The 27,885-nt window shown below is 36.4% G+C and overlaps 1 protein-coding gene and 1 long non-coding RNA gene across 2 annotated transcripts; one reads left to right on the forward strand and one right to left on the reverse strand.

Moving 5' to 3' along the window:
• Nucleotides 1-5,590: 5,590 nt before the first annotated feature.
• Nucleotides 5,591-8,483, forward strand: LOC147763608 (uncharacterized). Its single transcript, XR_015332953.1, has 3 exons — nt 5,591-5,852; nt 7,267-7,359; nt 7,768-8,483. It is a non-coding gene; the product is annotated as an uncharacterized LOC147763608 (long non-coding RNA).
• A 1,940-nt stretch (nt 8,484-10,423) lies between these two features.
• LOC106169981 (uncharacterized) lies at nt 10,424-27,821 on the reverse strand. Its single transcript, XM_013549675.2, has 10 exons — nt 27,346-27,821; nt 19,096-19,139; nt 18,739-18,802; nt 17,186-17,253; nt 16,531-16,647; nt 13,788-13,892; nt 13,340-13,664; nt 13,006-13,110; nt 12,577-12,741; nt 10,424-11,987 (listed from the first exon to the last, which is right to left on the reverse strand). Exons 1-10 carry the CDS (start codon nt 27,443-27,445, stop codon nt 11,959-11,961), a joined length of 1,122 nt encoding a protein of 373 aa, XP_013405129.2. The 5' UTR covers nt 27,446-27,821; the 3' UTR covers nt 10,424-11,958.
• Between the last annotated feature and the right edge of the window lie 64 nt (nt 27,822-27,885).

A 27,885-nucleotide genomic window follows, 5' to 3' on the forward strand; every position in this document is an offset into this window, starting at 1 on the left:
TGTACATCGGTTGTATATATCTTTAAGTGTTTGTAGCAGTCAAGGTAAATGTCATCTGCCAAATTATAACCATGTGCATGTATGTGGTGGCTGTATTTCAGCAGGAATGGATAGAAGTGGCATAGCAATCATCTGCAAAAAGTTACATCAAACGAAGACGAGTGTCGGGTCATCTCGACCCGGAAGACCTCATTCCCCCTTCACAAATCAAGTACTCCCTGGTATAGCAAAATTATAAGCTATATGATATAAGCTAAGCATAAATATCACTGAAAGGCACATAATATGCATTAGAGTCACGCTTTATATTTCTGGTTATCCTAACACCTTTCTCTTAATCACAAAGATATACCATATCCATAACCGTAATTTTCTCAACCTTCGTGGATAGGGTGCACATTGGAAATAAAATGTCAATTGCTAAAGCTTCAAGAAAATTATTTCTTTTTTATTTCAAAAATAAGTTCAACGCGCTTCGTGTGCATTTAAAGCCTTAACGTGTTTTCTTTTCTATGTCATTACATACAGTGCCATGTTGGCGTATATGTGATAGCGTACATGTACATCATTCAATATCGAGGAAGTGTCATGTTATCTAAAATCAATGTTTAATGTCACTCTCTGAGTAAAATACCACGGTCATTGACTCATCAATGCATTGGATACTAATCATAGGGCAATTCGGGATGAAGCAAAAATCTTATACGCCGTTCTTCCTATATGTATCTTGCGAAATGCTACATCCATGAAGTCTATTTTTGTCGTATTTTGTCAGATTTCTGGATAGATAATGGCCATACTGGTGACGTTAAGTAGCTTTAAGCATTAACGAACACTTCGTCAATTAAGTACAATTTATAGTTTGTATTGATCAACGGTATTCACTTGTATACCACATTTAAATGCCCACGCGAAATACAAGGAAAAAGGAGTGACTGAGCTAATATTTGACAGACCAGTTCACAAACTCACATAGATAATGTTCATCAGACGGTTTCAAGTTTGTATGATAGCCACGTGACCAGAGTCGGAACATAGATTATGTTAATAAGAAGGTATAAGTATTTTGTAGAATAGCCCAGTGACCTCAAAGGGCCACCATCCTTCTGGGCATAGACACATAAAGGCGAACTGATTATCTGGGGGCTTTGTTGGCCCAGGCTTTTTAATACACTTTGCATAGGGATATTTCTGGTTAAGGGGCGATCCTTTGTCACTTGATTTCAAATTCCGTTCAACGGGTTTTCAGTAGGGTTTGCGTCTAGTGATGACGCAGGTGGATTCACCCTGGTGATGACTGGCTGGTGAAGCCACTCTTGGACTGCCCTAGTCCATGTTGTGTGGCATAAACATCGTGGAAAATAAACGGACTATTCCTGTCTCAATAAATGGATTTTATCAATGCCAAAGGTGTTGGTTCAGTATATCAATGGTTGAGGCTTATTATAACAGTTCACTAAGATCCACTAATACAGTAGTAACCGATGCATCCCAAACCATTATTGAAGTGTTGAAAAGTCAATTTTTTCTGGGAGATATAAAGTGACAGATACTCTTGATTCTCTGCCCATTCACGTTGTTAAGGGTAAATATGGACAAACATGGAAAAACACAAAATGAGTCAGTTTCGATACATGGCTCATGCACTGGTTTTTGCCCGTCACGTCGCTTTTTACCGATGTGATGACTGGTTTCCTCCTGCCCACCCAACTGTAAAGTACTAAAGCATGTAATGGAGCCCTCTTCAGTTCATTTGCAGACAGGGTGCTGCGACTGCTACATCGCCATAATGCACGACTCAAACCTTCGCAGCCTGGACAGCAAAAAAAAAAAAAAAATAATAATAATAATAATAATAAAATTTAAAAAAAATACGCCCGTTATCTCTGGCACTAATATTCTTCAGTCGGGTACTTTATGGTTGCTTTTGGCCATCACCAGACTTCAGCACATTCTATATACAGCCTGACGGTAAACATGTTTGACTGCAAACTGGGGGACACTATCCTCCGAGAAACATCTTCTGGAGTTGTTGGTCTGTGACATCCTGTGCCTTCACTATGACAGCAATTTGACAGCCAGAAGGACGTCACACTTTACAGTGCACATGAAAAAAACCCCTCGTCACCTGTTATGCACGACAGATAAGTCGCAAAAGGTTTTTTGCAGGCTGTGCTTATGTGATCCTATATACATGTACATATGCATGTAAATACAGTATATGTCGCTCCTTGTAGAGACACATAAAGTGCCAACGGAGTCAAGAATTGGTGTGTAATTAAGTTATTTATCAATATGACAATACTACTAGGTTGATTTTGGATCTCCTTGTGTTGGAATACGGTTGAGGCTGTGTCTTATTTCTTGCAGATTAAATGCTAGGTGTAATTTCCTTCGTTCAATTGCTGTAGAGGTTTACATTAGGTTGTCAAGGATATGTAGTGCTGTGATTATTAGGCAGTAAAATATTGCCTCTAAAGAGACATTTTCTTTCACGCCATAAAGCTTAGTTATATTTGTAGGAATACATGTGTGAGTGTAAAAGAAAGGGTTCAGAATGCGTTCATTAAAAGTGATAAGCCAAATGATAGACCTTTTATCCATGTCTATCTCAAAATGCATGTATTTAATATTTTTTTCAAGATTTCAAGCACAACACTAGCTGTCTATATGTATTTTGAGATGATATTTCTATCCTTAAGGATCTTTTATTTGACGCCCATTGTAGGCCTAGTTTTTTTCTATAAGATCGATTCCTTAAAACTGCATCACTTATTCCAGTCATCTTCTCAGATTTCCCAGTCAAACATCTATAATTGGCAGATTAACTGTCATTTGCAATGCAGTTCACTTTACCCTGGACGTAACCTACACCTGGTTATGATCAACGTGACCATTGCCGTCTAAGGGTGCTTTCCCGGAGATTTGGATCGATCTAGAGATTAAGATTTAGATAGACCTAACTCCCTGGGGTTCACGCTAAATTGCAGTCAGCCGAGCGGGCACCATAGTTCATTACCCGCTTACAGCTTTTAGTAGGCGGGACAGACGCTTAAGCCGGCCAAGCTGACAGTAATCTAGTGAGACACCCCACAGGGATAAATCGATCTAAAAATCTATGGAAATGGGGTGTAAGACTGGGTTCCCATCCCTAGATCGATCTAACAGGATCGGTCCATCTCCACGGGGTCTCTCGCTAAATTGCTTTTAGCTCAAGTGGCTTAGATGTCTGGGACGCCTACTTAAGCTGCTAAACGAAAGTTAATTACTCCCTATGAGCTTCAGTAGGCGTGACAGACATCTAAGCCTCCCAAGTTAATTGCAAATAAGCAAGACTCCCCTTGGAGAGTTCGATCCAAAGATAGTACAATAGGGTCTGGGAATGGTCTCTAAAAACAACCATTTTGATTTTTAGCATCATTAATCATAATTAGCTATATATCCAGTGTGATATAAACAGGTCTGTCTCTGTAATGTTATCGACTCCTACTTTATTCCATCCATCTATCCAACAGAGTGAGATATCATGCGTTCACGTGCACAAAACGATCATTTGACCTTATTAGTTGTTATTTTTTGTTGATAGAATTATGTTGAATTTTGGCCCTAGTTTGGCAACATGGAAAAAACCTGTGTGCTACCCCCAAGATCCAGCATCACTACACACATTAAGATACAAAATTTCTGTTTAGCAGAAGTACTGTCTTAAATTGCCGTTTAAACATATTCTTTTCTTGAACTTCACTTCCTACTTAAAGGCCGTACATGTATATTTAAAACTGAACGACTTGCCTCAATAGCAAACACTACAAAAATCTGTTATAAAATATCCCAGAGAAAGCCCCAATTACTTAATTTAGACAAAGCATTAACTTCTCATCAGATCATTGCAAATTATATCAGAAATGCATTAAAAGTGATTTGAAGAATATGTGAAGACAAGCTTCGATTGGCACTCAAAATTGTTATCAGAAAATGTACATGAAGTATGCAAAGGTAATATGAAAGACGTGCAATATGTTAATGAAGCGACATTGTACCAGAGATTCGAATGTGAGCCATGAGGATCTTTCAAACAACTATTTTCAGCTTTCTTTTAAAATATCTAATTGGATTTTGTTGGAATAGTGAAGATCAATAGTAACGGGGTATTAAAATGGAAAAACTCGAACACTTTGATTGTGAAATATTTTATTGTTTTCCAAAATTTTACTTTTCATAAAGAGTTTTTTTCCAAATTCAAATGTTATCGCTCTGCTCATCCAGTGGCAGTGATTTATTTTGTGCACTTTTTTGCGAATTTAAACTTCATGGGTTAATTTGTTTTTGTAATAGAATTTTGCTGCTTATGACCAATACAACTCGATCTATAACACTTCTAAATATATCTGTTACCTGCTGATAAGTCAATCAAAAGATTTTTGGGTTAACATTTAAAATATCAGCCACTTCAGTTTCACGAAAGAAAAATTCACTGATCAACACACACATACACGCTGACGCGCAGTCCATATTTAAATGTGTGCGAAAGAAAGAAAAAGAGAGACAAAACAAAAGGATACCAAGGGGGATTAATATAGTAAATATGCATTGACTGGATAGAGACTGCAGCAGTCTTAAAGAAGGTCATTTTCCGAGGTACTTCAGAGCGCATAATAATGCCGGTGTGACAGGTATGGTAGTCCGCTAGGAGCCATAGACCATTCCCCATTACTTTGTACAGGTGACATTCGTCACACATACTAGCCCCAATGCTCCGACTAAACATAACTTGTACTAATTATATACGACTACCTTTCCAGTCATACCGATTTGTACTTGTATCTTTGTATTGTATGAAACAGGGTATTATTTTATTAAAAACTATGCCGTCAAAATTTTTACTTGCCAGAGGTTAAGTTATGAAATAGTGTTTGATGCAATTTTGTCAAGTTTTAATGACTAGGTCCAAAAAACTTGTATTTTAAGTATGCTGCGTTCTTCTATCCATACGATGTATGTAGACATCCTGCTTTGACTAACAAAAAAGTGATCTTATTTGCAAAAATACAAATACGTCGTAAAATTACCAACGTAACTAAAATTTTAACTGAATGATATTTTTCAACCAAAAAATACCACCAAAATTGTGATAAAAATCGATAAGGGGTTATGCAAACCTCTCATATACAAAGGGGGACATTGTTCTCGTTACTTATTTTCTGTAACGTTTTAAACATTAAGTGTTGTTGCCTATATCAAACCGAGAAAGAAGTAGTTTTCGGTGTAATTACGCCCGAGGAATCAGAACTCCATTGGTCTCAGAAAGATTACCGTAGTACTTGAGATTTGCTTGCCAGGAATCGTTCTTTTCTGCTTTTACAATTTGATATAAGCAACACTATTCAGTTTACAGCCTGCCTTTTCTCTCCCACGATAAAACCAACAAAAATGGCGGGCTATTAGCAGCATATTCAGCCTATGCCGATTTAATTACTCCAGAAAAGCTTCTGACTTGTAGTATCAATATCGTTGATGGCAATATCAACCGATATCGATACTTCGATTTAGGATCAAATGCACAAAGCCTTTGCCATAACCAAGGAGTTATAACAGAAGGAGATTACACGCGTGGGGGCGGAGCCCGTATTACGGTCTCTCATTGGTCGGAATGAATAGAACCCAGAGAACAATGGATGCCTATCTCTGTTACGCTTAATTGCTACTCTCGTTTAAATCTCGTTTGTTAGTATCTGTGCCTTCGTCTGTTGATTTTTGAGGACAGAAACAGAAACGGAGTCCCAAGTTTCTAAAAAATGAGAGAAATACAGAATTTATATGATATTACGTTGGACAAGGTTTTCAAAAAACAGGTAAGTGCTTTTAAATGCATAACTACACGAAATATGAAGATAAATTGCAACTTTTATGTCGTAGGGTCTCACTGTGTAAGTGTCCAGCTTCACGTTGATCTCGCGAGGTGGTGTGTGGAGAATAAATATTGCACGAAAAATATTTCCCACTCATAACAAGTGCCTATAAATATAGTATCAGATGAAGAAAGTTTGGTCTTTATACAGTTGCAATTGTTAAGTAATTTGTGGGAATAGCAAAGAATAAAACTTAGGTGCACTTTCAGTAGCCGAATAACAAGCAGATGCTTAAGCCGCCATCTTGTTAATATTTCGAAAAAAAAATTACTCCAAAAGACATTTTCCTCCTACTTTTTGAAACTTGTGTCACATGACAGTCATAAAATTTAACTAATTGTTATGTGTGCAACACACTTGCTTGAGCAGTATTGTTTTTTTTTTGCGATTTTACATGTGGTCTAGCTTGGATACGACAATTGACAATTTTCATGAGTTCCGATCAAAAAGTGTTACGCTTGTTATGGCCAAAAGCCTTACCGCTTTTTGTACTTTTCAAATGCAAGATTATAAAAAAATTTGGAGTGTTTAGATTCTTGAACATCTTGGTCGTGGCGTGGTATATATTGCATGGATACTGCTCCAATATTTCTTGAAAAAAATAACCCGATTTGTTCAGAATACCAATTTTTTACTCTAGTGTTATGGGTAAATGTACCATTTTGGCCTTTACCTTTTTCATGTCTAAATCTAAAAAGACTTATCATGACAGTTGGTCATCATTTTTCTTCTCACCATGGTGGGTGGCTTTGGAGTGGTAACTTTGTTGTTAAAGTAAAGTGCTCAGTTTTTTTGACTGGAAAATTTTGCCTCCACCCAGCATTTTCCATCATGGCGGTCTAACAGGAAGTTAGACTTCACAGTGTCTTTGGTATAGTTATTTTTAACTTATTTAGTCTTCTTTTTACATATATATGTTTTAATTCATATTAAACCTTTGAAAAAGAACACACATGAATCCTGGTGCTTCTTAATTTAAAGTCTTAAGGTTTTAAGTTCACCTAGGCTCCACCAATTACTTTACCTGTTATCTCACTACACATCTCTCTTTGAGTCGAGGTGTGTAAGACACACTTTATTGTGTAAGACACCTCTATAATTAAGGGGTACTTGCTTCTCTACTTAAATTATACTTCACTACTTTGGCATGTTAGGTGGCAAGCTTGGATGTTTCAGTTCATTTTAAGAAAGAAGCTTTGCCTTGGTGGTTACAAAAGAATAGAACTCTATTAAGGTTTATTCATTACTTGAAATTAAATATTTCATCTTGTAGTGTTGAAACAGAAATTCTCTCAAAATTGATAATGAATTTGACATGCATATCTTAACACTACTCAAGTTTTTTTTTCTATTATAGATATGGGAGAAGGCTGCATTGAATATATGAATTATGGTCAGGCTGGAAAAAATTAAAATATGTCAATGAAAAAAGGAGGTCAGTGTGTCTGGGGTAAGTTACTTTTGTCATAATGCCTAAGATGCATTAAACATTCACTAACAACAGTACCCTATTTAATTTTTTTTTTCAAAATACAACAACCTTGGGCATTTTCCTTTTAGCAACCAGCCTCTCTGAAATCCCCTTTTTGTCCTGTCAGAAGAGTAGGGACCAGGGCAGATTTAAATAATTTCTTGTAATAAGTACAATTTCTTTCAATTTCTTGGGGTTATTAGCTTGTGATCATGAATCTTGATGTTCTATATGAATTTAGTTGTAAATTGTTCATTTATGTGGTGAACATTATTTCAGTCAAGTCATAACAAGACGCATTAAACTTCACTGCATAATTCCATAATGTCTACATGGATACTAGTAGTTCATAATGCTATTATTATGTTTTTTTTTTCTAACCTACAGGTTTCTCTCTTTTCTGAGTGGCATGGCATTAGCAAGGCAGAAGAAAAGGCCCTGAAGAAATTCTCACTTGAGTTGTCCTTTTTGGAGAAGAAACTGGATAAGACTGGCCAACAGAGATTGCATTAAATTAATAGTGCTCCTTTATGACATTTTAAATTATTTTCAGTCACCTAACTGACTCTATACATTGCAAAAGTGGACATAAATTTTATGTTACTGTTACATGGAAAAAAATTCAAAACCTATATATAAATTGTTGATTGCCAGTGAAATTTCTGTTTCAGTGAAATTTCTTTAAAGCAGTCACTTACTGCTTACTTACCAGTTAATTTTTTCAGCTGTTACATTTTATAAATGTTCTTACTAAGTGTTGTCTTGATCTATAATAACCTTTTGAAAATCCCATGTTTTTCATCCTATTTGTAAGAATTAACCACTTTATCTTCTAGGATTTTTTTTTCATTCGGCCCATTAGATTCTCAGACCTTGCTGGCCTGTAAGTGGAATAGTATCTGGCACAGACTGGTATCAGCAAGTCAGATAAAAAAGAATATAATTATTTCTATTTGCACGGTTGAAAAAAATGCCATCATAGACTGCATAAAACTGGAAAACTGTAGCAACTTAATCATTCTTATGACTTCATTTATTACTGCTTATGTGTAAAATTTTTGTTTTTGTTCTTCTATTGATATAATAAAATGGTTTTACTCACAGATGCTACTTTCATGAGTATAGAGTGCTTGAGTATAGAGTTGACTTAAAAGATATTTTAAGTTAATATAGTAAATAATAGTTTGAAATTCAATATACTCATCTTTATTTGTTTCACTTTAAAGAGCTCAGTGAATACTAAAATTTCTGATATATTTTGTACATAAATATATTTCTGAATGAATAAAAATTATTCTTAAAGCAATAATAACTCTTCGTTTCGGCCAAAAAATGAATTTTCCTGGAGTAAACAACAATTTTCCCATGCTTACCAATAGTTAATGAATCCATTTTTACATTCAAAGTTAGTCCCTGGTTTTTTTCTAAAAAGTTGGGTTTTTTGTTAAAATCTCTTAAGAGATTTTAACAGAGTATAGATGCATTATAATATGCATTATAATATTAAAATTATACCGAGTGAGAGAAAAAATACTTAAAGAAATTTAAAACCAGACACAAAGCGTAGGCACTGTCACAATGTATATGTTTATGGGACCCAAGGGCAGGAGGGTCCAAACGTTAATGTATTAATATTATGTCCTTTGGCAGTGAGGACAGACGTTCACTTGAACGTCATTTTCACAAACCACAGTTGGGACGTTTTCTTTTGACTTCTCCTTGGTGATTTTTCACCGGGTTGTGCCATAAAAAAGCCATCTATCACCGACTAAAAAAAGCTCATGGCGACCATCCTCAGTCACCACCTTATAATCGCTTTCTATGATATCGTTCCCTTCCAGCACATCGTCCAAATAATTACCTGTGAAAAAAATCGTCAGCATACAGCGGCGCTTTGACATTACTGATCTCGAATTCTAACGCGAAATAACGCATATGAAATTTATCTCCAAGCTGAGGAGAGCGACGCAGACGAAACCTTGAGACCGGAGGCCCCCCGTAGCTAGCTCCGCCCACCGTAACAGACATCGGACAATAGAAAGGCTTGCGTGTAATCTCCTTCTGTTATAACTCCTTGGTTATGGCAAAGGCTTTGTGCATTTGATCCTAAATCGAAGTATCGATATCGGTTGATATTGCCATCAACGATATTGATACTACAAGTCAGAAGCTTTTCTGGAGTAATTAAATCGGCATAGGCTGAATATGCTGCTAATAGCCCGCCATTTTTGTTGGTTTTATCGTGGGAGAGAAAAGGCAGGCTGTAAACTGAATAGTGTTGCTTATATCAAATTGTAAAAGCAGAAAAGAACGATTCCTGGCAAGCAAATCTCAAGTACTACGGTAATCTTTCTGAGACCAATGGAGTTCTGATTCCTCGGGCGTAATTACACCGAAAACTACTTCTTTCTCGGTTTGATATAGGCAACAACACTTAATGTTTAAAACGTTACAGAAAATAAGTAACGAGAACAATGTCCCCCTTTGTATATGAGAGGTTTGCATAACCCCTTATCGATTTTTATCACAATTTTGGTGGTATTTTTTGGTTGAAAAATATCATTCAGTTAAAATTTTAGTTACGTTGGTAATTTTACGACGTATTTGTATTTTTGCAAATAAGATCACTTTTTTGTTAGTCAAAGCAGGATGTCTACATACATCGTATGGATAGAAGAACGCAGCATACTTAAAATACAAGTTTTTTGGACCTAGTCATTAAAACTTGACAAAATTGCATCAAACACTATTTCATAACTTAACCTCTGGCAAGTAAAAATTTTGACGGCATAGTTTTTAATAAAATAATACCCTGTTTCATACAATACAAAGATACAAGTACAAATCGGTATGACTGGAAAGGTAGTCGTATATAATTAGTACAAGTTAGGTTTAGTCGGAGCATTGGGGCTAGTATGTGTGACGAATGTCACCTGTACAAAGTAATGGGGAATGGTCTATGGCTCCTAGCGGACTACCATACCTGTCACACCGGCATTATTATGCGCTCTGAAGTACCTCGGAAAATGACCTTCTTTAACCGACATCATTTCCTTGTTGTCCCACGTGAACGGGACGTGACTTCCGCCACACAGCATGGTACGCTGCTGCTATTGTATACATATGAGTCTCTGAAAACCATCCTTTTAGGCAATATGTCCGATCAATCATCTCGTGTATTCATTGCCATGGTGTCTGAAAAACGAATTTTCATCAGTATTTGTAGCAGTAGATGGGTATTCTACTTAAGTGCCCCACGATAAATATAACATGATATTTATCATGCAAGTCGACTGCATGTTGGTCTTCATAACATTGATGAATTGCATCAACTTCTGATCTTTGGGTGTACATAAAATATGATATGCTTTCAAGCCGTTCTAGATCTCAAACGGACAGGTAATTTTAAATAGTAACATCTTCCTTTTTATACATAATATGTTTGGATACATGCTTCAGAATGTCATGTTTATGACAATCCAATAGTGACCATCACAAACATAAGATTCGGCTTTATCTGCATATAACGGCCAGCGTAATCTGCCAAAGCTGCAAAATATCCGAAATTTAAGTACTTCCCAATTTTACACATTTTCTATATACATCTTTTTCTAACGTCTCTAATAAACTTAATAAGTGCTTACGGCCTTAATCAACATTGTAGCTTTGGTGCAAAACTAATCAGGCTGACTATATATAACATATAGAATCTATCTACCACAAAAATAGCACAATAATGTGTAGAAAGCAAACCGCCGGGAGAGTGGAATAAGTGTATACAGTAATTAGATATAGACGTTAACACTGTATTGATGTAATGTGAACTAGCCTGCAGTCACCCAGTAGTCCCACGTGTCACGAAAAACTTGTTAAATATCATGATTGTAAGTGTTGGTCCATCACCCTGAATTTCAGCGACTATTTTGTACTTCGAAGCACCCCCAAACCACCATTACCCATAGTTGTAGAGAGCGAACAAGGACGCCATTCAAAGAAGTTCTCAGTAGACTCTGTTATTCAGGGTGTGGTTCATTTGCCATAGAATTATTGCTTGCTCTTATGAATTCCAAACATAGAATTGATCTACTTTCTGTGAAGGAAACTCTGAGGCTTTCCTTCTGGTAATCTATACAGCGTAGGTTGACTTAAAGTAGGCGGGATTATACACCGCGCAGTATTGAAAAGCAATTTAATAATGATCCCGATTGTTTCGATATATTTTTTATATAATAACGCAACAAAAAGCCGTGGGTCTGACTAAAAAACATTTACCCCGGTCCTATTGTAATCAGAGGACTCGCGCTAATGCATACTCCCACGAAGGTATACTATTTAAAATATGACTTATTGTCCCTCAGATCAGTAAGGCGGCTGGTAATCTTGGGAAGTCTATAGCTGTCAGAATTCACAGGTATGTGGCAGTAGGTACATCCAGTCTTATGCATGCATGATTCGAATAACCTGTTTACACAAATAGGCGTTCTCGTGTTGCTCAGGGAAGAAAACGGGTGCACCAAGTCTAACGATCAATAAGTAGAGTGGGCACATATTGCGCTGCTCCTCTAAGGGGTCATCTCCTTATTCCTTCTTGTTATGAGGTTCTGTGTCTGAAATAAACAGACTTGAAATAAATTACAAAGAATCTAGGAAAGGGGTTATTACCTCTGTCAAGGAGGTTATATATTTGGTCCCGTTTGTCTATCCGTTTGTCTGTTTTTCTGTCCATTCGTCTGTCCCTTTGTCTGTTTTCCTGTCCGTTTGTCTGTTTTCCTTTCTGTTCGTCTGTCAGCCAGTTTGTCCGTCCGTTTGTTTGTGTGTCAGTTTCTCTGTTCGCATGTCCGTTTGTCTTTCAGTTTGTCTGTCTGTCCGTTAGCAACATTATGCAAATGTTCATGTAGTAAACGGATTTTGATAAAATTTTCAGAAACTGTCAAGTAAGAAACGATTAAATTTTGGTGAATAAAAAAAAATAATCAATCAATTTTGTAACTAAAAAAGGGAATTGAACTTATCGGTTAGTTAATTAATAAATAACTGAAAAAGATAATGATTGACCTGCCTTGGCGGAGGTCTGAAATTGACGAGAGTGAACATAACGCTATCTTTACATCCTGTATCAATCATGTATCCAAACTGATGTAAAACTCGTCATACAAGAACGTTCTTATTTAGATTTACTGGGTATTTCTTGCATACGTTTCTTATCTGTTGTCTTCTTCATTGCATCTTGGTTTGCCTTGTTGCCATTGACTTGTTTACTTTCTTTTTGAGCTTTCACTTTGGTGTCTGATCCCCCTTCCTCCGCTTCTGGTAGAGGCACCCCCTCTTTATACTCAGAAACCAACGCATCAGTCAGCAGTTCTGCCGGACACGAAAATAAAAGTTTCAGTGAGCGATTATTTAAGCTCTATAGAACGACTATATCCGTACACGCTGGAAATATATTTATATAATCTTCATATCTTATTCTTTTAAGCATAATTTTCCAATATTTTTCCCATGCTAATCTTAGTACTCTTCCCCTCACTCGTTCTATTAAGATATAATAACAAAGACTGTACAAGCACGACCAAAATGTACCCAAATATTTTCATAAATTCAAATAAAACTGCCTTACGGCCTTACCCATGACCCTTGCCACGTCATCTTTATGACGTTGTCTAGCTGACTGCGTTTCGGCTTGTAAATATTGCAAAAAGTCGTCAAAAGACAGCACCGGGTTCTTTTCACCTAAGTAACAAAACAGATAACGCTATCAAATACAGTCTCATGTTGTTCGCGTGGTTTGCTTACAGCTATATGAAAGGATTTTAAATGATTATCTGATAAGTTCAAGGAAATGAAAGCATGATGAAAAGAGAATAACAGACGACAAATGCGAGTGACTTCCTCTGTCTCTGAAAGCAGAGCCATATACTCCTACCAGTTGGGTAAAGAATAGTTCTGTTGGCGCCATTACCTCTCCTTATCTTTCCTGTCAGCCAGTCATAGAGGAGAGCGTTGATGATCTGGTCTTCCAGTGCATAATCATTCATCAGTCTCTGCGCAATTTCATTAGGAACCAAGGAAGGAGGGACTTTGCCAATTTTGGTTCCCAGCTGTCCGCCATCGTTACCGTCTGTGGAAGTGTCATCAGTGCTGACTTCCTCCTGTTTAATATCTGTGGTTGGCTTGGTCGGTAGAGGCTTGCCGTCTTTCTTATCTTGATCTGGCACAGTGGGATACACTTCGGCTAATGCTTGATGCTTTGGTGGTCTCGGAGTTCTGGCTTGGGATCTACCGAACTGCAGACAAATTTCGCAAAATTAGGTTTGATGCATTTACATAAGTAGGCAAGATCGGACTGCATTAGGCTTAAATTTTTAAAAAATCAATCCTAACAGTTTTATAGTTTTATATGTACTTACCGAAGGCCAAAAAGCCAATTTCATGTAATTTTCCTCGTCCTGTAGTGCTTTAACGTATTCCCACGCAACCCGCTCTTTGTACAGTTCAACTTCCTTAGGGCTCATCTAAAAAAGCAAAAAGCAAAATTCACCACATTGAAGGTTTACTACAATGTTGATTTTTTTACATACAACAGAACATTCCAAAAAATAGCAAAATTAATTGCACATAGAAAAAAAAACATTTCCATGGGTGCTAGTTTAGTATATTAGAAACTGCAATTGGCGCTCCATGATTACCGACTCAAGTAATCCATGACATTTCGGAATTTGGTTTCGGAATTTGGTTCAATTTGTCCAAGGATTCAGATTTGGTCATAAATATCTTGACATGTTATCTGCCTGTTTACGTTATTTTATGTGTTTCAGGTAGGTCTACATTTATATGCTCACTTTGTTTTATAATTTAATCTTGCCACCCTGATGTTTAAATGTTTTTTAACATTTAAAAATCTGAAAACTACATCAATTATGACGAAACGACATATTCACGTTCAACTCAATGTAACCCGAATTTCCATATGTTTATAAATACACATCTATAGCGACCTTAGAAAATGTAAGTTTTTTTATGTATGTTTATATTCACATTTTCTTTGAAACAGTGGTTTCATTATCATGATAAAATCTTACAATTATAGCAGCAAACGTTTTCTCAAGGTTCCCAAATGTACACCAAGGTGTTGCGTTTTTTTTTTTTTTTTTTTTTTGCTTTTTGTTTTTTTTAATAGGAAATGTATCAAGGTGAGACACACACGAGAAGGACATCAATACGATTTTCCACCCGCACACTTGTCCGATTAACAATGCTTGTGCAGCACTCGACAATCGCGGCCTGCGTCACGCTTGAAAGTCTATGCAGCATCCTGGAGGAAAATGCACACTCATGCCATTTCAATTATGAAGTAGAATCATGCAGGATGAAGATGGCGTTATTGCATTCTTGCCTATAAGTGCGTCAGTAATGATCTTTAGCTATGAGTAGTATTCCTGTTTTTCATACAGAAACGCCCAGTTCATCTGTTTCAATATCTGCTGGTCTATTGATTTTAAGAATGAAACGCCTGATAAAGTACAGTCTAGAACATTTACCTAAGGATTTCAGCGCCATTAAGGATTACACACCAAATTAAGCTGATTCCGCTCTTTGGATAAACGACCCGATTGATGGAATCTTAACCTTTCGGTCTTATAGAACAGTCAATCAGAGAAGTAATTTCAGCATCTTAATGTGTTTCCTCTTCAAATAGCAAGCTCTTAGAACAAGTTTCTAACCTAATCGAGGATGGCTGAAACCTGTCAACACAATTCAATAAAAACTTGTGGGTATTCAGAATATGCGTCATTTCCTCTCCTGAACAGTGTCAATTTTACCTGGAACCTACATGGCAAGAAAACATTCTAACGATATAAACTTAACTAATGACGTACAATAGTACATTTCATTAAGTCAGTTTTGACTATATCCAGAAAGGAGCATGCAAAGGGTCCACAGATAAAATAGACCTTCATACATATCCGAAAGAAACTCAAAACCTTCCCTAAAATACACATCTTATGTACAATGTTCTTGAATGAACAGACCATGCAAACTTTAAAGAAAATGTATCGAAAATTAAGTTTGAAATTGTAGCCAACAATTAGTCTACATTTTCTCTCATACTCCGTATTCAACTCTTTGGATAAAGAGCTTTTCCTTTCTATATCTGGCCATAAGTTTTCTTTGACGGTGGAATTATGAAATATTCTTTATTTATGTGTTAACGCAAATGAAGAAATACACCAAATGTACCGTATTTTATTATACCGCATTTAAAGTGACTATCCTGCTTAAGAAAATCCAATCTTGTAATTTACGATGTATTTGATATTCACAGTTGGTTGAATAATTCAACGCATAGCCACATAATACTGCTGTAAACAATACTTCGTCTATGTTAACTTTGAAGGCATTCAGATCTGCAAATATGGCTGACCAACATTAAAGCAAAACCGACTAATCCGCTGATGGTCTCCCCGCCTCCACACGTGCCGTCCTTGCAGGGGTCTAGCAATTAAACTTCGGAACCGTGATTCAATCCGTTTAATGGTGGGTACGGAGGCGGGGAGACGATCAGCGGATTAGTCAGCTGTTCTTTTATGTCGGATTGGGTACGTTCAGTCTACGGATCAGTAAGTCCGCGGATCATCTGTTCTAAATACACTCTCTGAGTATTGGATATCTGCGGGTATCACCGTCATTGCTTAATTATATTTAAGTTTATCGACAAAAATTTGAGCAAAAATTCCTACTAAAGTAAATTCCAATAATATTTAACAATGCATGAAAACTTTCCTCTGAGCTTCAGGCCTGTTTCGTGACAGTTTCTTCATTTTCATATGTCAAATGAGGTAAGCGGGTATATATAAAAATGAGAATAAGAAAACTGATCCGCGTCCTCTCTAAATATAATCTGGACAATTTATGTTATTGTACTTGCTCCCATGGTTTCTGACGTCATATAGGCCTACTTACTAATATTTCGTCTAATTTTTATATACAGGCTCTTATTCACAGCCAGCTAGAAAAAGGGTAAACAAACAGCGTGTTTCGAATCAATGATAGCAATGCTAGATTCTCTCAGGTAAGAAATGAAAAAATAAAATGTCACTCAGCGAGTTTGTGCATTTTGGACATTTATAATTCCCATTTTATCAAGCTTACCACGGAAGCATTCTGAAGATCCTCCAAAGCTGCAAAGAACCCTTCGAAGTCCTGTGTGCCCAGAAGAAATTCTGCGACAGCTCGTGGACTAAAATCAACGTACGTGGACGGAGAAAGCTGAAGTAAAATTAAAAAGATAAAAATGTTCAAATGAATTAAAAGTATATTTAGGATTGAACAACCCTACAAAATACTTTTCAGCACAGTAAGGATAGAATAGGACGTTATGCATGAATTATCTACCTGGCGACGCAATAGTCAGGCCAATAGCCCTGCCCTAAATTGAAAGACACCATAAGCATACAATTACATTAATATCACCATTAATCAAACCATATGTTATCTATCAACACTTTGCACAGTTTTTAAAAAATATATAGATCTTCGGAAAGCGTATCCGATTGCTTGACTATAACCAGATGATGTATCTGTGCCGTTCTATTTACTTTTTTAGTAGCAGTTCTCTAGTGATCCTATACCAATGCAAAACCAATAACTCTATGAACTCGTATTACAGCTGATGTACTTATTAGAAAAGCATGCTGTGTCTGATATGGTGTCTAGGGAGTGATAAGCCTATTTTTGTTCACTGTATTGTGTGATGAAGAGGAGATTTACTGAGTGCATATTGGTATAGTCAAATGCTGAAACAAACCTGATAAGTCTCCAGTATATCTTTGCTTTTGCCCTTGGATTTAACTTTCTTTGTCTTGTCCACTGGATCTGAAACATACCAATAACACAACATAATGCTCTTTGTATATTTGATGTACATGTCGTCAAGACAAAAAGAATAATGATGATGATAATGCGGTAACCTGTCTTACATCCTGTACGTATCTGAAGCGGCATCCGGTATTGAGCGCTAAAGTTCTGTGCTCTCGGAGCCGTTGTCCTATAATTAGTCGTCACAAACAATAAGTGTTAGTGTCCGATACCTAAAAGGACAGACATTGAGGGCTTAATTCCTCCATGAAAAAGAAGAATATATCTCCTTTGATATTATTGAGAAACAATTTATAGTATGTAAATAGGTTTAGTGTCAAAAAGCTATTAATGAAGCGATCACCTAAGAAACTCATATATACACATCTTAAAGATTTTTTTTCTTACTCTTCCCTTCATCAAAGTGGATGGTTAATCACATTTTATCGCGTAAAAGGCAAAAGTAGAGCGGGAGCGTTCACTTCGTTATTTTAAATGGATTCAATGTTTCTTTGGGAAATAAGATTACATAGCTATCTTCAAAAACGTGAAAAAATCCAATTCAACAGAAATTCCACGTACGGTTCTTTACCTATATGTGCTTAGATTTGCACCCGTGATACATATTCATTTGGGATAATCCCTTATGTATACATATAACCTCAAGGGATAGCAATATTCGATAAAAAAAGCTCTGTGATACACCTACGCATAGGCCTATTGATATACAGAATATATGTGTATCTGTTTCCTCACGCAAGATTTATGTTTGTTTTGAGTATGTTTGTTCCAAAAAACAAACTGGTAATTATCGGTTTAAAAACGGTATCTTTGAGAGGGCTTCTAGGCTTTTACGTGCAAATCTACGATCACAGGAATTCTCAGTAACACACAAAACACTGATTTCATTGTCCATAACATCTGTGCCAATGAAAAAAACATCGAAAAAGAGTGGCAGCATAAATCTTTTGCATATCAACAACAAAACGGACCATTCATTTCAATAATTTGCTTGGACATTGAACTAAAAAAAATATTCCCTTTTTTTCGAATTTGTCGTGAAGTAGAAAATTCATCATTTAAATAAACATTTTTATATTTCAAGAGACAGGGATGAAAGTTAGGTAAAATGCGTATTTGAAAGAACAAATCATTTCCTTAAACTTGGAACCAACAAGTTGGCAGTAATTAAAAAAGAGCCCACGTTGGTGATAATGGACATATTCTTTTCTAATAAAGCTAATGTAATATATCTTCATTTCTCAGTCCATACATTTCACTGCTAGAACAAATAAGTTCACTTGTTTGCTATCATTACATAGCGAAAAAATAACAAATTTTCCGAGTATGCCATGTCTATCATTATGCAGGAGAGCCGAACAAATACTATTTTAGACAACGCTAGATTGATTTTGAACAATTAGAAATGTGATTTAAAATTCAGGTCAGGTTGAGCAATGTCCGGTAAGTCCAGCTCAAAGGGAAAACGCCGTCGTTACTTACCAGCCTGGTGAGTTAGCTTAGCTTTAGGAAGCTTTTTTAATTCAGTTTCCTCCAAACTTCCAGACTGGAACGAAAACAAGATTAAAGTGAAAAAACACAGTAATTCAATTCGGGAACCTTTGAAATAATTTTGTTTGACGTTTACGCCTCTCATCTTCACATATGAAAAGGCTTACTTTGAATACATATAGATTTTCAGCTTTCCAAAAGCCAAATTGAGCAACAACGGACTAATGCATTTTACAAAATATTTATATATATATACAATATGTGTCAAAGTTATAAAATTGACGAGTGTGTCAAAAAAAAAAAAGAAGAGAAGACTGAACACCGAATCCACTGAATTGATTGGCTTACCGGCAGAGGCGGGTTTCTGTTGTGTTGTTCAGAGACAAATTTGTCTGAAAAAGGAGACAAACACATATACAATGATACCCTATAATGCCATTAGTGATTGATGGAAGCATTTCGTGCCATGTAGAGACACAAAGTAATGTGGTGCCAGAAAAGCACATTTTGTGATTGTTCTACGTAAATTATGAAGCTAATGTTTCCCAGCCTCCACTTTTACTGCTTATAAATCCCCTTCGTGAATAGGAAGAAAAATGGCCAGAAACCAACAGCAAAAGTCAAACATTGAGCAAATAGTTGATGAGAAACCCTTATGATTTCTTTTTTTGCTTGATGAAATATGCTTTTTTCTCTTTGTTGGTTTCTCTTGTTTTTAAAATGGCAAATCTCCCCTATTTGTTTGGTTTCCTGGAACAGCAATTATTGAAATGGGTCGTTATCTTGTCCCACGAATGTCAGTTTGAATAAGATGTATTGGTGATTGTAACTTTATAAACCAACGGGAAGCTATGTAGTGGAGGACTAAGATCTGCCGTAAAGGTTTTCAAAATATTTATCAGTATTAATAATAATACAACAAGTGAATATTGGAAAGATCGAACATAAGAAACACACTAAGATAGTGCGCATATCAAAGGCATATGGTAAAAACGGTATCAGGACAACCCCCCCCCCCCCCCCGGACAATGCCCCTACCCTTGGACGATGCTCCCCCAAAGGAATACATATTTATATACAAAAATAAATTACAGAGTAAAAAGTTGAAATCTTTTCATCCATTGTATGACTTTTTCTTTGTGTAATGATGCAACTCAAGGATAGAGGATGTTAATTTCAATAAACAAATTATTTTCATGGTGTACAAGTACAGACATTTCAGAAATAAGAGTACAGAAGATTTTATGAAAAATCTAATCAAAGAAAATATCCAGGTGAAGTGAGGTAAACAAATGATCTCACACATCCAGGTAACCCTTTGATGAATTAACTGTTACTTTTAATTGCTTCATTATTCCCCTTTGATTAAGTAAGCCTGGAATCAAGGTGCATCTCTCGGGAGTGGTGGGGTAAACAGATTTTCTCACTTATACGGGTATCCCTTTGATTATCTGTCTCTATTAATTGCTTGATTACTATCCACCTACCCACTACCCATCTGTTTAACCCACCTTTACCGGGAGGTGGTTACTGTATACTTCGACTAATTTTTTAATTATACTTTCTCTACTTGTACTCAATGAAAAAGGAATTTGTTATAAAAGAATATGTTTGATGATGAAGTTGTATTTTCACTCTAAAACATAAATAAAATGGATGAAATGTTTTGATCTTTATACTCCTTACTTTATATTTCTATATAAATATATATTCCTTTTGGGGGGGGGGTCGTCCGGGGAGGATTGTCCTGGGTGGGGGGAATTGTCCGGGGGAATTGTCCGGGGGAAGTTGTCCTAGAATCGGTAAAAACGCATACATGGCAAAACGACTTCCGTATGTTCAAACAATCTGTTTATGTGTTAGAGTAAAGTAAGACTGACAAGCAAATGGCCAACGGCTGGGACAAAGAATTAAGGAATTAAACAAAACGTTAGTGTTTCCTAAGTAAGAGAAGACTTTCGCGTGATCGGATCTGTTTTGTTGACGATCGTCTTGACGCCAACTGCGCAACGCTGGATTGGCATTACATTTTCCATACAGCTCTCTTTTCGCACAATTATTAACCCTCACGGTAAACGTTATTACTATTTGCGACGCCTGGTTTTGTTATTTGCACTACTTGAGATAACCCTAGTGTTTTAATAAAGCAGCAAGTGTTTCGACAAAGCCTTTGAAAAAAAGGCATCTCAGGGAAAAAGCATGGGGTTCATCCACATGTCAATCGGAAGCCTATTGGCAGGGAGCGACTTTAAAGATATTGTACATGTTGGCGAATTATGGGTTCAAATTACTTTATGGAAAAAAACAAATACAAAATGTTAACTTCATCTCTCCTACTCATTCAAGCTATTTTTTTCTGGATGAGTGCTTCTACACAAAAACAAGCATAGCATTCTCTGGTAATTGCGTGCCGCCATGACTGTTTCTATATCTAGATGTATTAAGTCTGTTCACAGCTGATGTTAGACTAAATGTATATATTCAATAAATTCAAAGAGGGTTAAATACGAAAGTCGCACTTTTTTTTAAACAAGCGACTTGATTAGGTTCTTTGGAAATTATTTATGTAAAATATTCGAATGTAGGCGAAAGAAATAATTCAGTTGGACATTCATGTATGTGGTCATTTGACTGTTTTCATATAAACACTTTCCTCTTCAAATTGTATTATCACTATATTGCTGTTGTTAAAATTCTTGTCACTATCTTTTCTTAATATTTAAGAAAAATATTTTCGTCCAAAGTTTTTGCCTTTCCCAGGCTCATTGGCATTATCTCAGAGACAGCTTGTGGTTCGTAGAAAGCCCTGCCTATATTGATCGCAACGGCAATTTTGCGCCAAACAGAGACAACACAGAGGGTCGATTTATCAGCATAAACAATTTGATGAATGTTTATATCAGTAGTAGGCTAACTATGTGACCAGATGATTGTCAATCTGTCAGAGATAATATACCTAATGTTCTGATTGAAAGCGTTCCTGGGTATACCATTACCGGCGCATAACGACTTCATCACTTCTCACACATGAAGGTTAACATGGACACTTGGAAAAATAGGAAATCTACGTAGCAAGCTCAGATAAATGTCTTGCTCTGCTATCTTGGCGAAAGAAGCAAACAACACCAAGGATATATATTTTTTCCTGATTAGTGAAGCAGTTAAAATCGTGTATTAGTCAGGTGTATCATTATTGTATATATGGTAGTTATCTATAACTCTGTTTGGCACTATTGTAAGCCTCTACATGTATGGCTTAGCTGGTTATCATTCTGTTTAAGGAGGCTCTCTCATATTAGCTTGAGTACTCTTTTACGACAGCGACTTATGATTAAAATATATCATGCAATAAAACATGTAATTCATCATTTAATGAAAGCTTTGTTGTTATTTTGATTGAAGCGTTACGAATTTGTCAACAAAACGTTGCGCTTAGCAAAGTACGCTGGGTGACGCTTGGACTTTAACAACGTAACGTACCCTCTTACGACTTGTTTACAAACTCCGGGACCTTTTATTGGGACGCTATCACTGGCAAACAAACTGGATTACACCCCCCCCCCCCCCCCACCTTTTTTTGCATATACTTAACTCATACGGAGAGTAGAGTTTGTCTTGTATTTTTTATCAAAATTGCTAGGGCGGAAATCGTGAAATATGAAAGAACCTCCTATATATTACTATTTAGGTAAACGCAATACGCAGGACACCCTGAGCACTGGGCACATATGGCAGTATTCAGTCCAAGAGAAACAATTTTATTATTGGACTGTCTGAGCATTGAAGAAACCTACGTCCCTGTCCTAAAAAAGTAGGGGTTGCGCAGCTCGCTCTCAATCTACGCTGACTTTCGAACAGGAATCTTCGACTAAGTTCCCATACATAGAACGATCTCACAAGATCGATCCATCTTCCAGGGGTTTCTTGCTAAATTAGAATCAGCTTAAGCGGCTTAGATGTCTGGCACGCCTACTGAAGCTAAACGATAATTAATTTCCGCCTAGTAGCTTCAGTAGGCGTGACAGACATCTAAGCCATTTAAGTTGATTGCAATTTAGCCAGAATCCCCTTGGAGATAGATCGATCCACAGTTAGTACAATAGGTTCTGGGAATGGTCCCTTCTTTTTTAATTAAAGAATTACTGCCATTTGTGGCCCTTTTCCCTCCATCTTTGCTATAACTTTATTTATATCATAAACTTGTAAATGATTTACCATACATTATTATCATTCACAGATTTATATTTATCTGTCAGTATTTTTTAATTTATACTTTGTGTATTAATCAAAGCACAAATGTCAATAAAATCACATTTTCAACTTACAACTATATAATTCTGCTGTATTTAAAAAACCCGAAATTTTCTTAGAAAATCCATTTAGGCGGGCAAATCCCGTATAGAGTACCATCAATATGAATCGAATGTAACTAAATTTTGTATAAAATGGTATATGGTTTGGTTTTCCTTTAACACCGTCCACTGCAACCAATATTCCTCCATAAACAGTTAATACACATTGCATGCCATGTGAGCATGGGCACGCCATAAATGTAGAAATTCACCCATTTCAAAAGGAAATTGCCATGGCTTCATGCTGATGACGATATTTTGCACCTCATCATTTTCATTCGCATCTTACAGTACGGTTAGGAATTCTCCCACGTGCTGTCGCTTGAGGTAACAAATGGCTCGATCTGGGATTTTATCATCAAAGGTAACTATCCAGCATTTTCCTGCCAAATCGAATATTCCTCCTTTACTTACGAATTATTGCTGAACTATGCCCTGCACTTGAATTCGGTGTTTTATATAATTTCAAATAACATAATTTAATTCTAAATGACTAACCATGTTCCTGTACATAATGCTTTTAATTCCTTGCACACGCATGCACACTCACGCACACGCATCTTATACCTTGCCCGACTCATCACTGTGGACTTTATACTCGCAGAATCCATATCACACGGTTTAATTGCTTCGTGGCCGTTTTAAGGACGTTCGAGTTCGCTTCGAGTTCGTTCAGATATCCCATTAAAATCACATTAAGAAGGAAACACAAGGGGAAATGCATCAAAACATAGGGAACAAAAATATGTTGATCAAATATATTACTACACGCCACAAAATCTTTAAATTTAAGATACGTATACACATAACCAGCAAATATCAATTTAATGCAATCTCATTTACTGTTAAATTATCCAAACTATAATACAACTTACTACAGTACAATTTGCTGATTTTTTTCTTCATTCAAAATTTATTGGATATTCAGCTTTTTTCTTTTATGTAAGTTGTCATGGCAAACGTAGCTTCAGTCTAATAAGGAAGACTTGTGCATGTCATTCTGACAAAATCACCCGTAAGCTGCACAGTGTAATTGCTATTTACTGATGTCATCCCTACCGGGAACTTTATCTGATCTCGAACTTGCTGCACCTGCCTCTTCTTTAATTACCTAACATAAGCGGATGGTTTGGAATACAGCATTCAAAAGAACCATTTATATGACTGACAAAACATGGATCTCTTTATCTTAAAGGGGCCATAAAAAGCAATCTAGAATGTAAGTCAACCGTCTTAACTTAGTGATTTAATTAGATAATTAAATCACCCAGTAAAGGAGCTTGGTTAACAAAGTCAATCAAATGGTAACAACATGAAATGTCAAAATAGAAATCAATAGTGTGCTGGGCGAGAGATTGGTTTATGACGCAGAACAACAGATATCACAGTTATTAGTTATTGAGTTACAAGTGTTACGACGTAAAGTGTCCTTTTTTTTTAATTTCGGGGACGGACGGCAGCCGTCTTCTGGGTCTTCCGGAAGACGGTCTCAATTTTTCAAGTTTACACTGATTGGCACCTAATTCTTTCTGTCGGAAGATGGTCACAAGTGGAGATGGATCAACAAAGATCATTTGGAAGACTGTCATAAAATATCTCTGGATCGCTCTTGAGGTTTCAGGGATGGTTACAAACCTGTTCTATATCATTTTAACCTTTGTTATTATTATCTTTTTTCTTTTATTATCAACATTGCGTCTTTTTTTTTTTTTTTTTTTTTTTGTTATCATATAGTAGTAGTGCAGTTAGTTTATGGTATTTCCTCATTTAGACGTAAATAAGTTAACGGAAGGCGATCGTGAAATTTACGTCTAGACTAAAGCATGTCTTTGCTTTAAAATAAAACCCAGGTGTCACGTTAAGTGTTCATGCAACAAAGAAAAGATGTACAGATGTACAAAGAAGTGCAGTTTCAGTAGGCGTGACATGCCCTACACTTGTTTTACAATATCGTGATGCATCTATGGAAAAAACATGTAAAATGCCACCTACTGTAAGTTGAGGAACAGACTTGTCTTTCGGGCATGCTAATGTAAAATTGGAGGCTCATACTCAATCTCCACACGAAAAACTATAAACGACACCGTTATAGTAGTACACTCTAAAAACACACTCACACAAATGTAATGAAGACTATAAATCCAAGAGAGAACCATCCTTGACATATGGACGATAAGTTCTATTCTCTTCCAGATATCTAAAAGCAATACTTTGCCCGTGGCAAAAATTGCTTTTATAAAATTAATTTCCATTTTACTCGGAATAGGTATAATGTATCCAAGAACACCTGCTTGTTTCACAAATGCAGGCCTGTACCATGAGTTAAAGCATCATTTCCTTGCATCACTGTTGAAAAACATTCTGGAATCGATGCCTTCTTTGCATAAGAGACGCGTTAGCCTACCAGCTGAGATACGATAAAAAGAACACAGGAAGAGAAGTCAGCCTGGGAATGTGGGATTGCTCTTTCAAACATGCTGTAATGTAATAATGATCACTGATGGATTTGTTTAAAAAATGTATCGTTGACATGTCTTCAATATTTTAGCAGCTATCTTAGTTTTTTTTTTTTACTAAAATTCATTTGCGTTATGAGGATTATTTCAGTTCCTCTGACGTTCCTTTGAAAACGTATTCGGTTGCTTAAAAATTAGTGAAGATCATGCTATCGATGAAAATACCGAATAGATAGTTTTTAGAGAATCTATCGTGCAGAGACACGTGCCGGGTGATACAGTGACTTGTATTCCTTAGAAATGCGCGGCTCTGTGACGCTTGTGTTCACTTAAATGGCAGCATAACGTTGAAAGTTAGCATACCCCTCATTCGTCGTGCGTGAAATGCTTAACGAATACGCTGGAGAATTCTTTTCTATAGAGATGGGGTATAAATAATTGTTCATAAAATCAGATTTATAAACCTGCAAGAAATGTGATTAAATCTTCTTTTTCCACTTACATATCACCTGCTTCGATTTGCCCATCATTATATAAATCATCTAATCATAATTGGATATACACAACATATTGTCTGAGCTAATTGTATCAACTTCAGTGCAGTCCCACGCAGGCTACGATCAAGATATCTTAGTGCCAACAAATTTGATTTGTACATGGCCTATTTCCAATGCAAAATGCGTTTTCAGAAATAAAAAAAGATCAGAAGGTCAGATATCATTTCATCGAAGAGACATGTCAGCCTGTTCTGAGGGGAGAGTAAGAAGAAAAAGAAAAAAAATTGTCAAGTGTTTATTTGTTGAATATTTTGTAGAATTTTTTTTCTTTTTTTTGTGGTGGAGATTGCTTGATCAAACAAGTTATTCACAAGGGTATGAGTTTTAAATTTTATATTATTAAAATTCTCTCACTTGAAAAAATTGTCCTTGCTGGTGGTGTCCAAAATATCACAGAACAAATGCCTAGTAAATATTTGACAAAACTTATGACTGAGCGTGTGTGGTCGATCAAGGCAGGGCGTTGAAACTCTATTTTAAATCCGAATGCCCATGCCCCCTGCTAGAAAAAAACCTCCTTCCCTTGGGCATCATATAGCATAGCCCCAAAATCTTTAAATCGCTGTGTTATATGTATTATCTTATTGTTTTTCGTCTAGAAATTTTCTTGAAAATTAAATTGGGTTCTCTACATACATGCATGTGGTTCGCCCACGATGAGATCGACGCACCACATCGAAATTCATGTTATTAGCAATAAGGAAAACCAACAAAGCCATTACTCAACTTATGTTCCATTATTATATTAACTACTGCGACCGAATGGTTTCTCATCAGCACGGAATGGTTATCACAGCACGTTGGGTTACATATACTCGAAATAAGGACGTCAGAAAAAAAACCTTTCAGATTGGAGTCCGTATTCGACACCAATACGTATGAACAACGCGATCTGTATTAATGTGAATCAAAGCAAATATGGGTAATGTGAACCAAATCGAATATCCAAACATGAGTCACTGTCTAGAGCAGTTAGACAAAAACATCATGAAAATGAAAAGAAAAATGAAAAACTAAAAGTATAAGCAAAGACAACGTGCTCAAAAATTACATTTGCATTTATAAAATTTACGTTATGTTTCTATGGAATTTCGAAGGTTGAACGATAAATGAATTGCCTCGACTGGAAAAAATATCTACTTCGCATTATCATATGATCTCAAAGCACTGAAATACGCAAGGATTATATTTTCATTTTTTAAATCAAGTCAGTGGTGTTCGGGTTCTACCTACCTTTATGTTTATTCTCCTTTTCGTTCACGGGTGCACAATACACGAGAGAGAACGCAACGGCAAATGTTCCAAGAGCTTCCAAAAACGTAGCCACCTGCATTTTGCACGAACAATAACGCGGGAACAGTATAGTATTATTTGTTATTTGCACTTCACAGCGCTTTCAGGAAAAGAGAAATATGACAGTCTCTACCTTAGAGCTTTGTTATGTTTTCTACCCTTTGTGTTTGGCACACCGCATAGACCACTTCGATCTGAAAACTAAGTTGCTCTGTGTTCGCTCTCCAAATGATAGCGAATATTCAAAACTTCTGCATTCGGTTCTCAACTGGTGTGCGACTCCAACAAGCTGTTTCCAATAAATGACCGTGAATCCAGGGAAATGCAGATAGAGACTTCAATAATGGTAATGGGGTTCCAAAGCTATTAATTATCTTCTCGACGTTTACGCAGGTCTCCAATCAGCGTATAGGATCCCTGATCAGACGATCAATAAAAGGCTCTCCTTGCAGATATCGCGCTTTCGCACAGCCAAGTAGT

This window comes from Lingula anatina, chromosome 2 (assembly GCF_051362555.1).
Source record: "Lingula anatina isolate TDL-2025a chromosome 2, LinAna3.0, whole genome shotgun sequence".
Taxonomy (NCBI): domain Eukaryota; kingdom Metazoa; phylum Brachiopoda; class Lingulata; order Lingulida; family Lingulidae; genus Lingula; species Lingula anatina.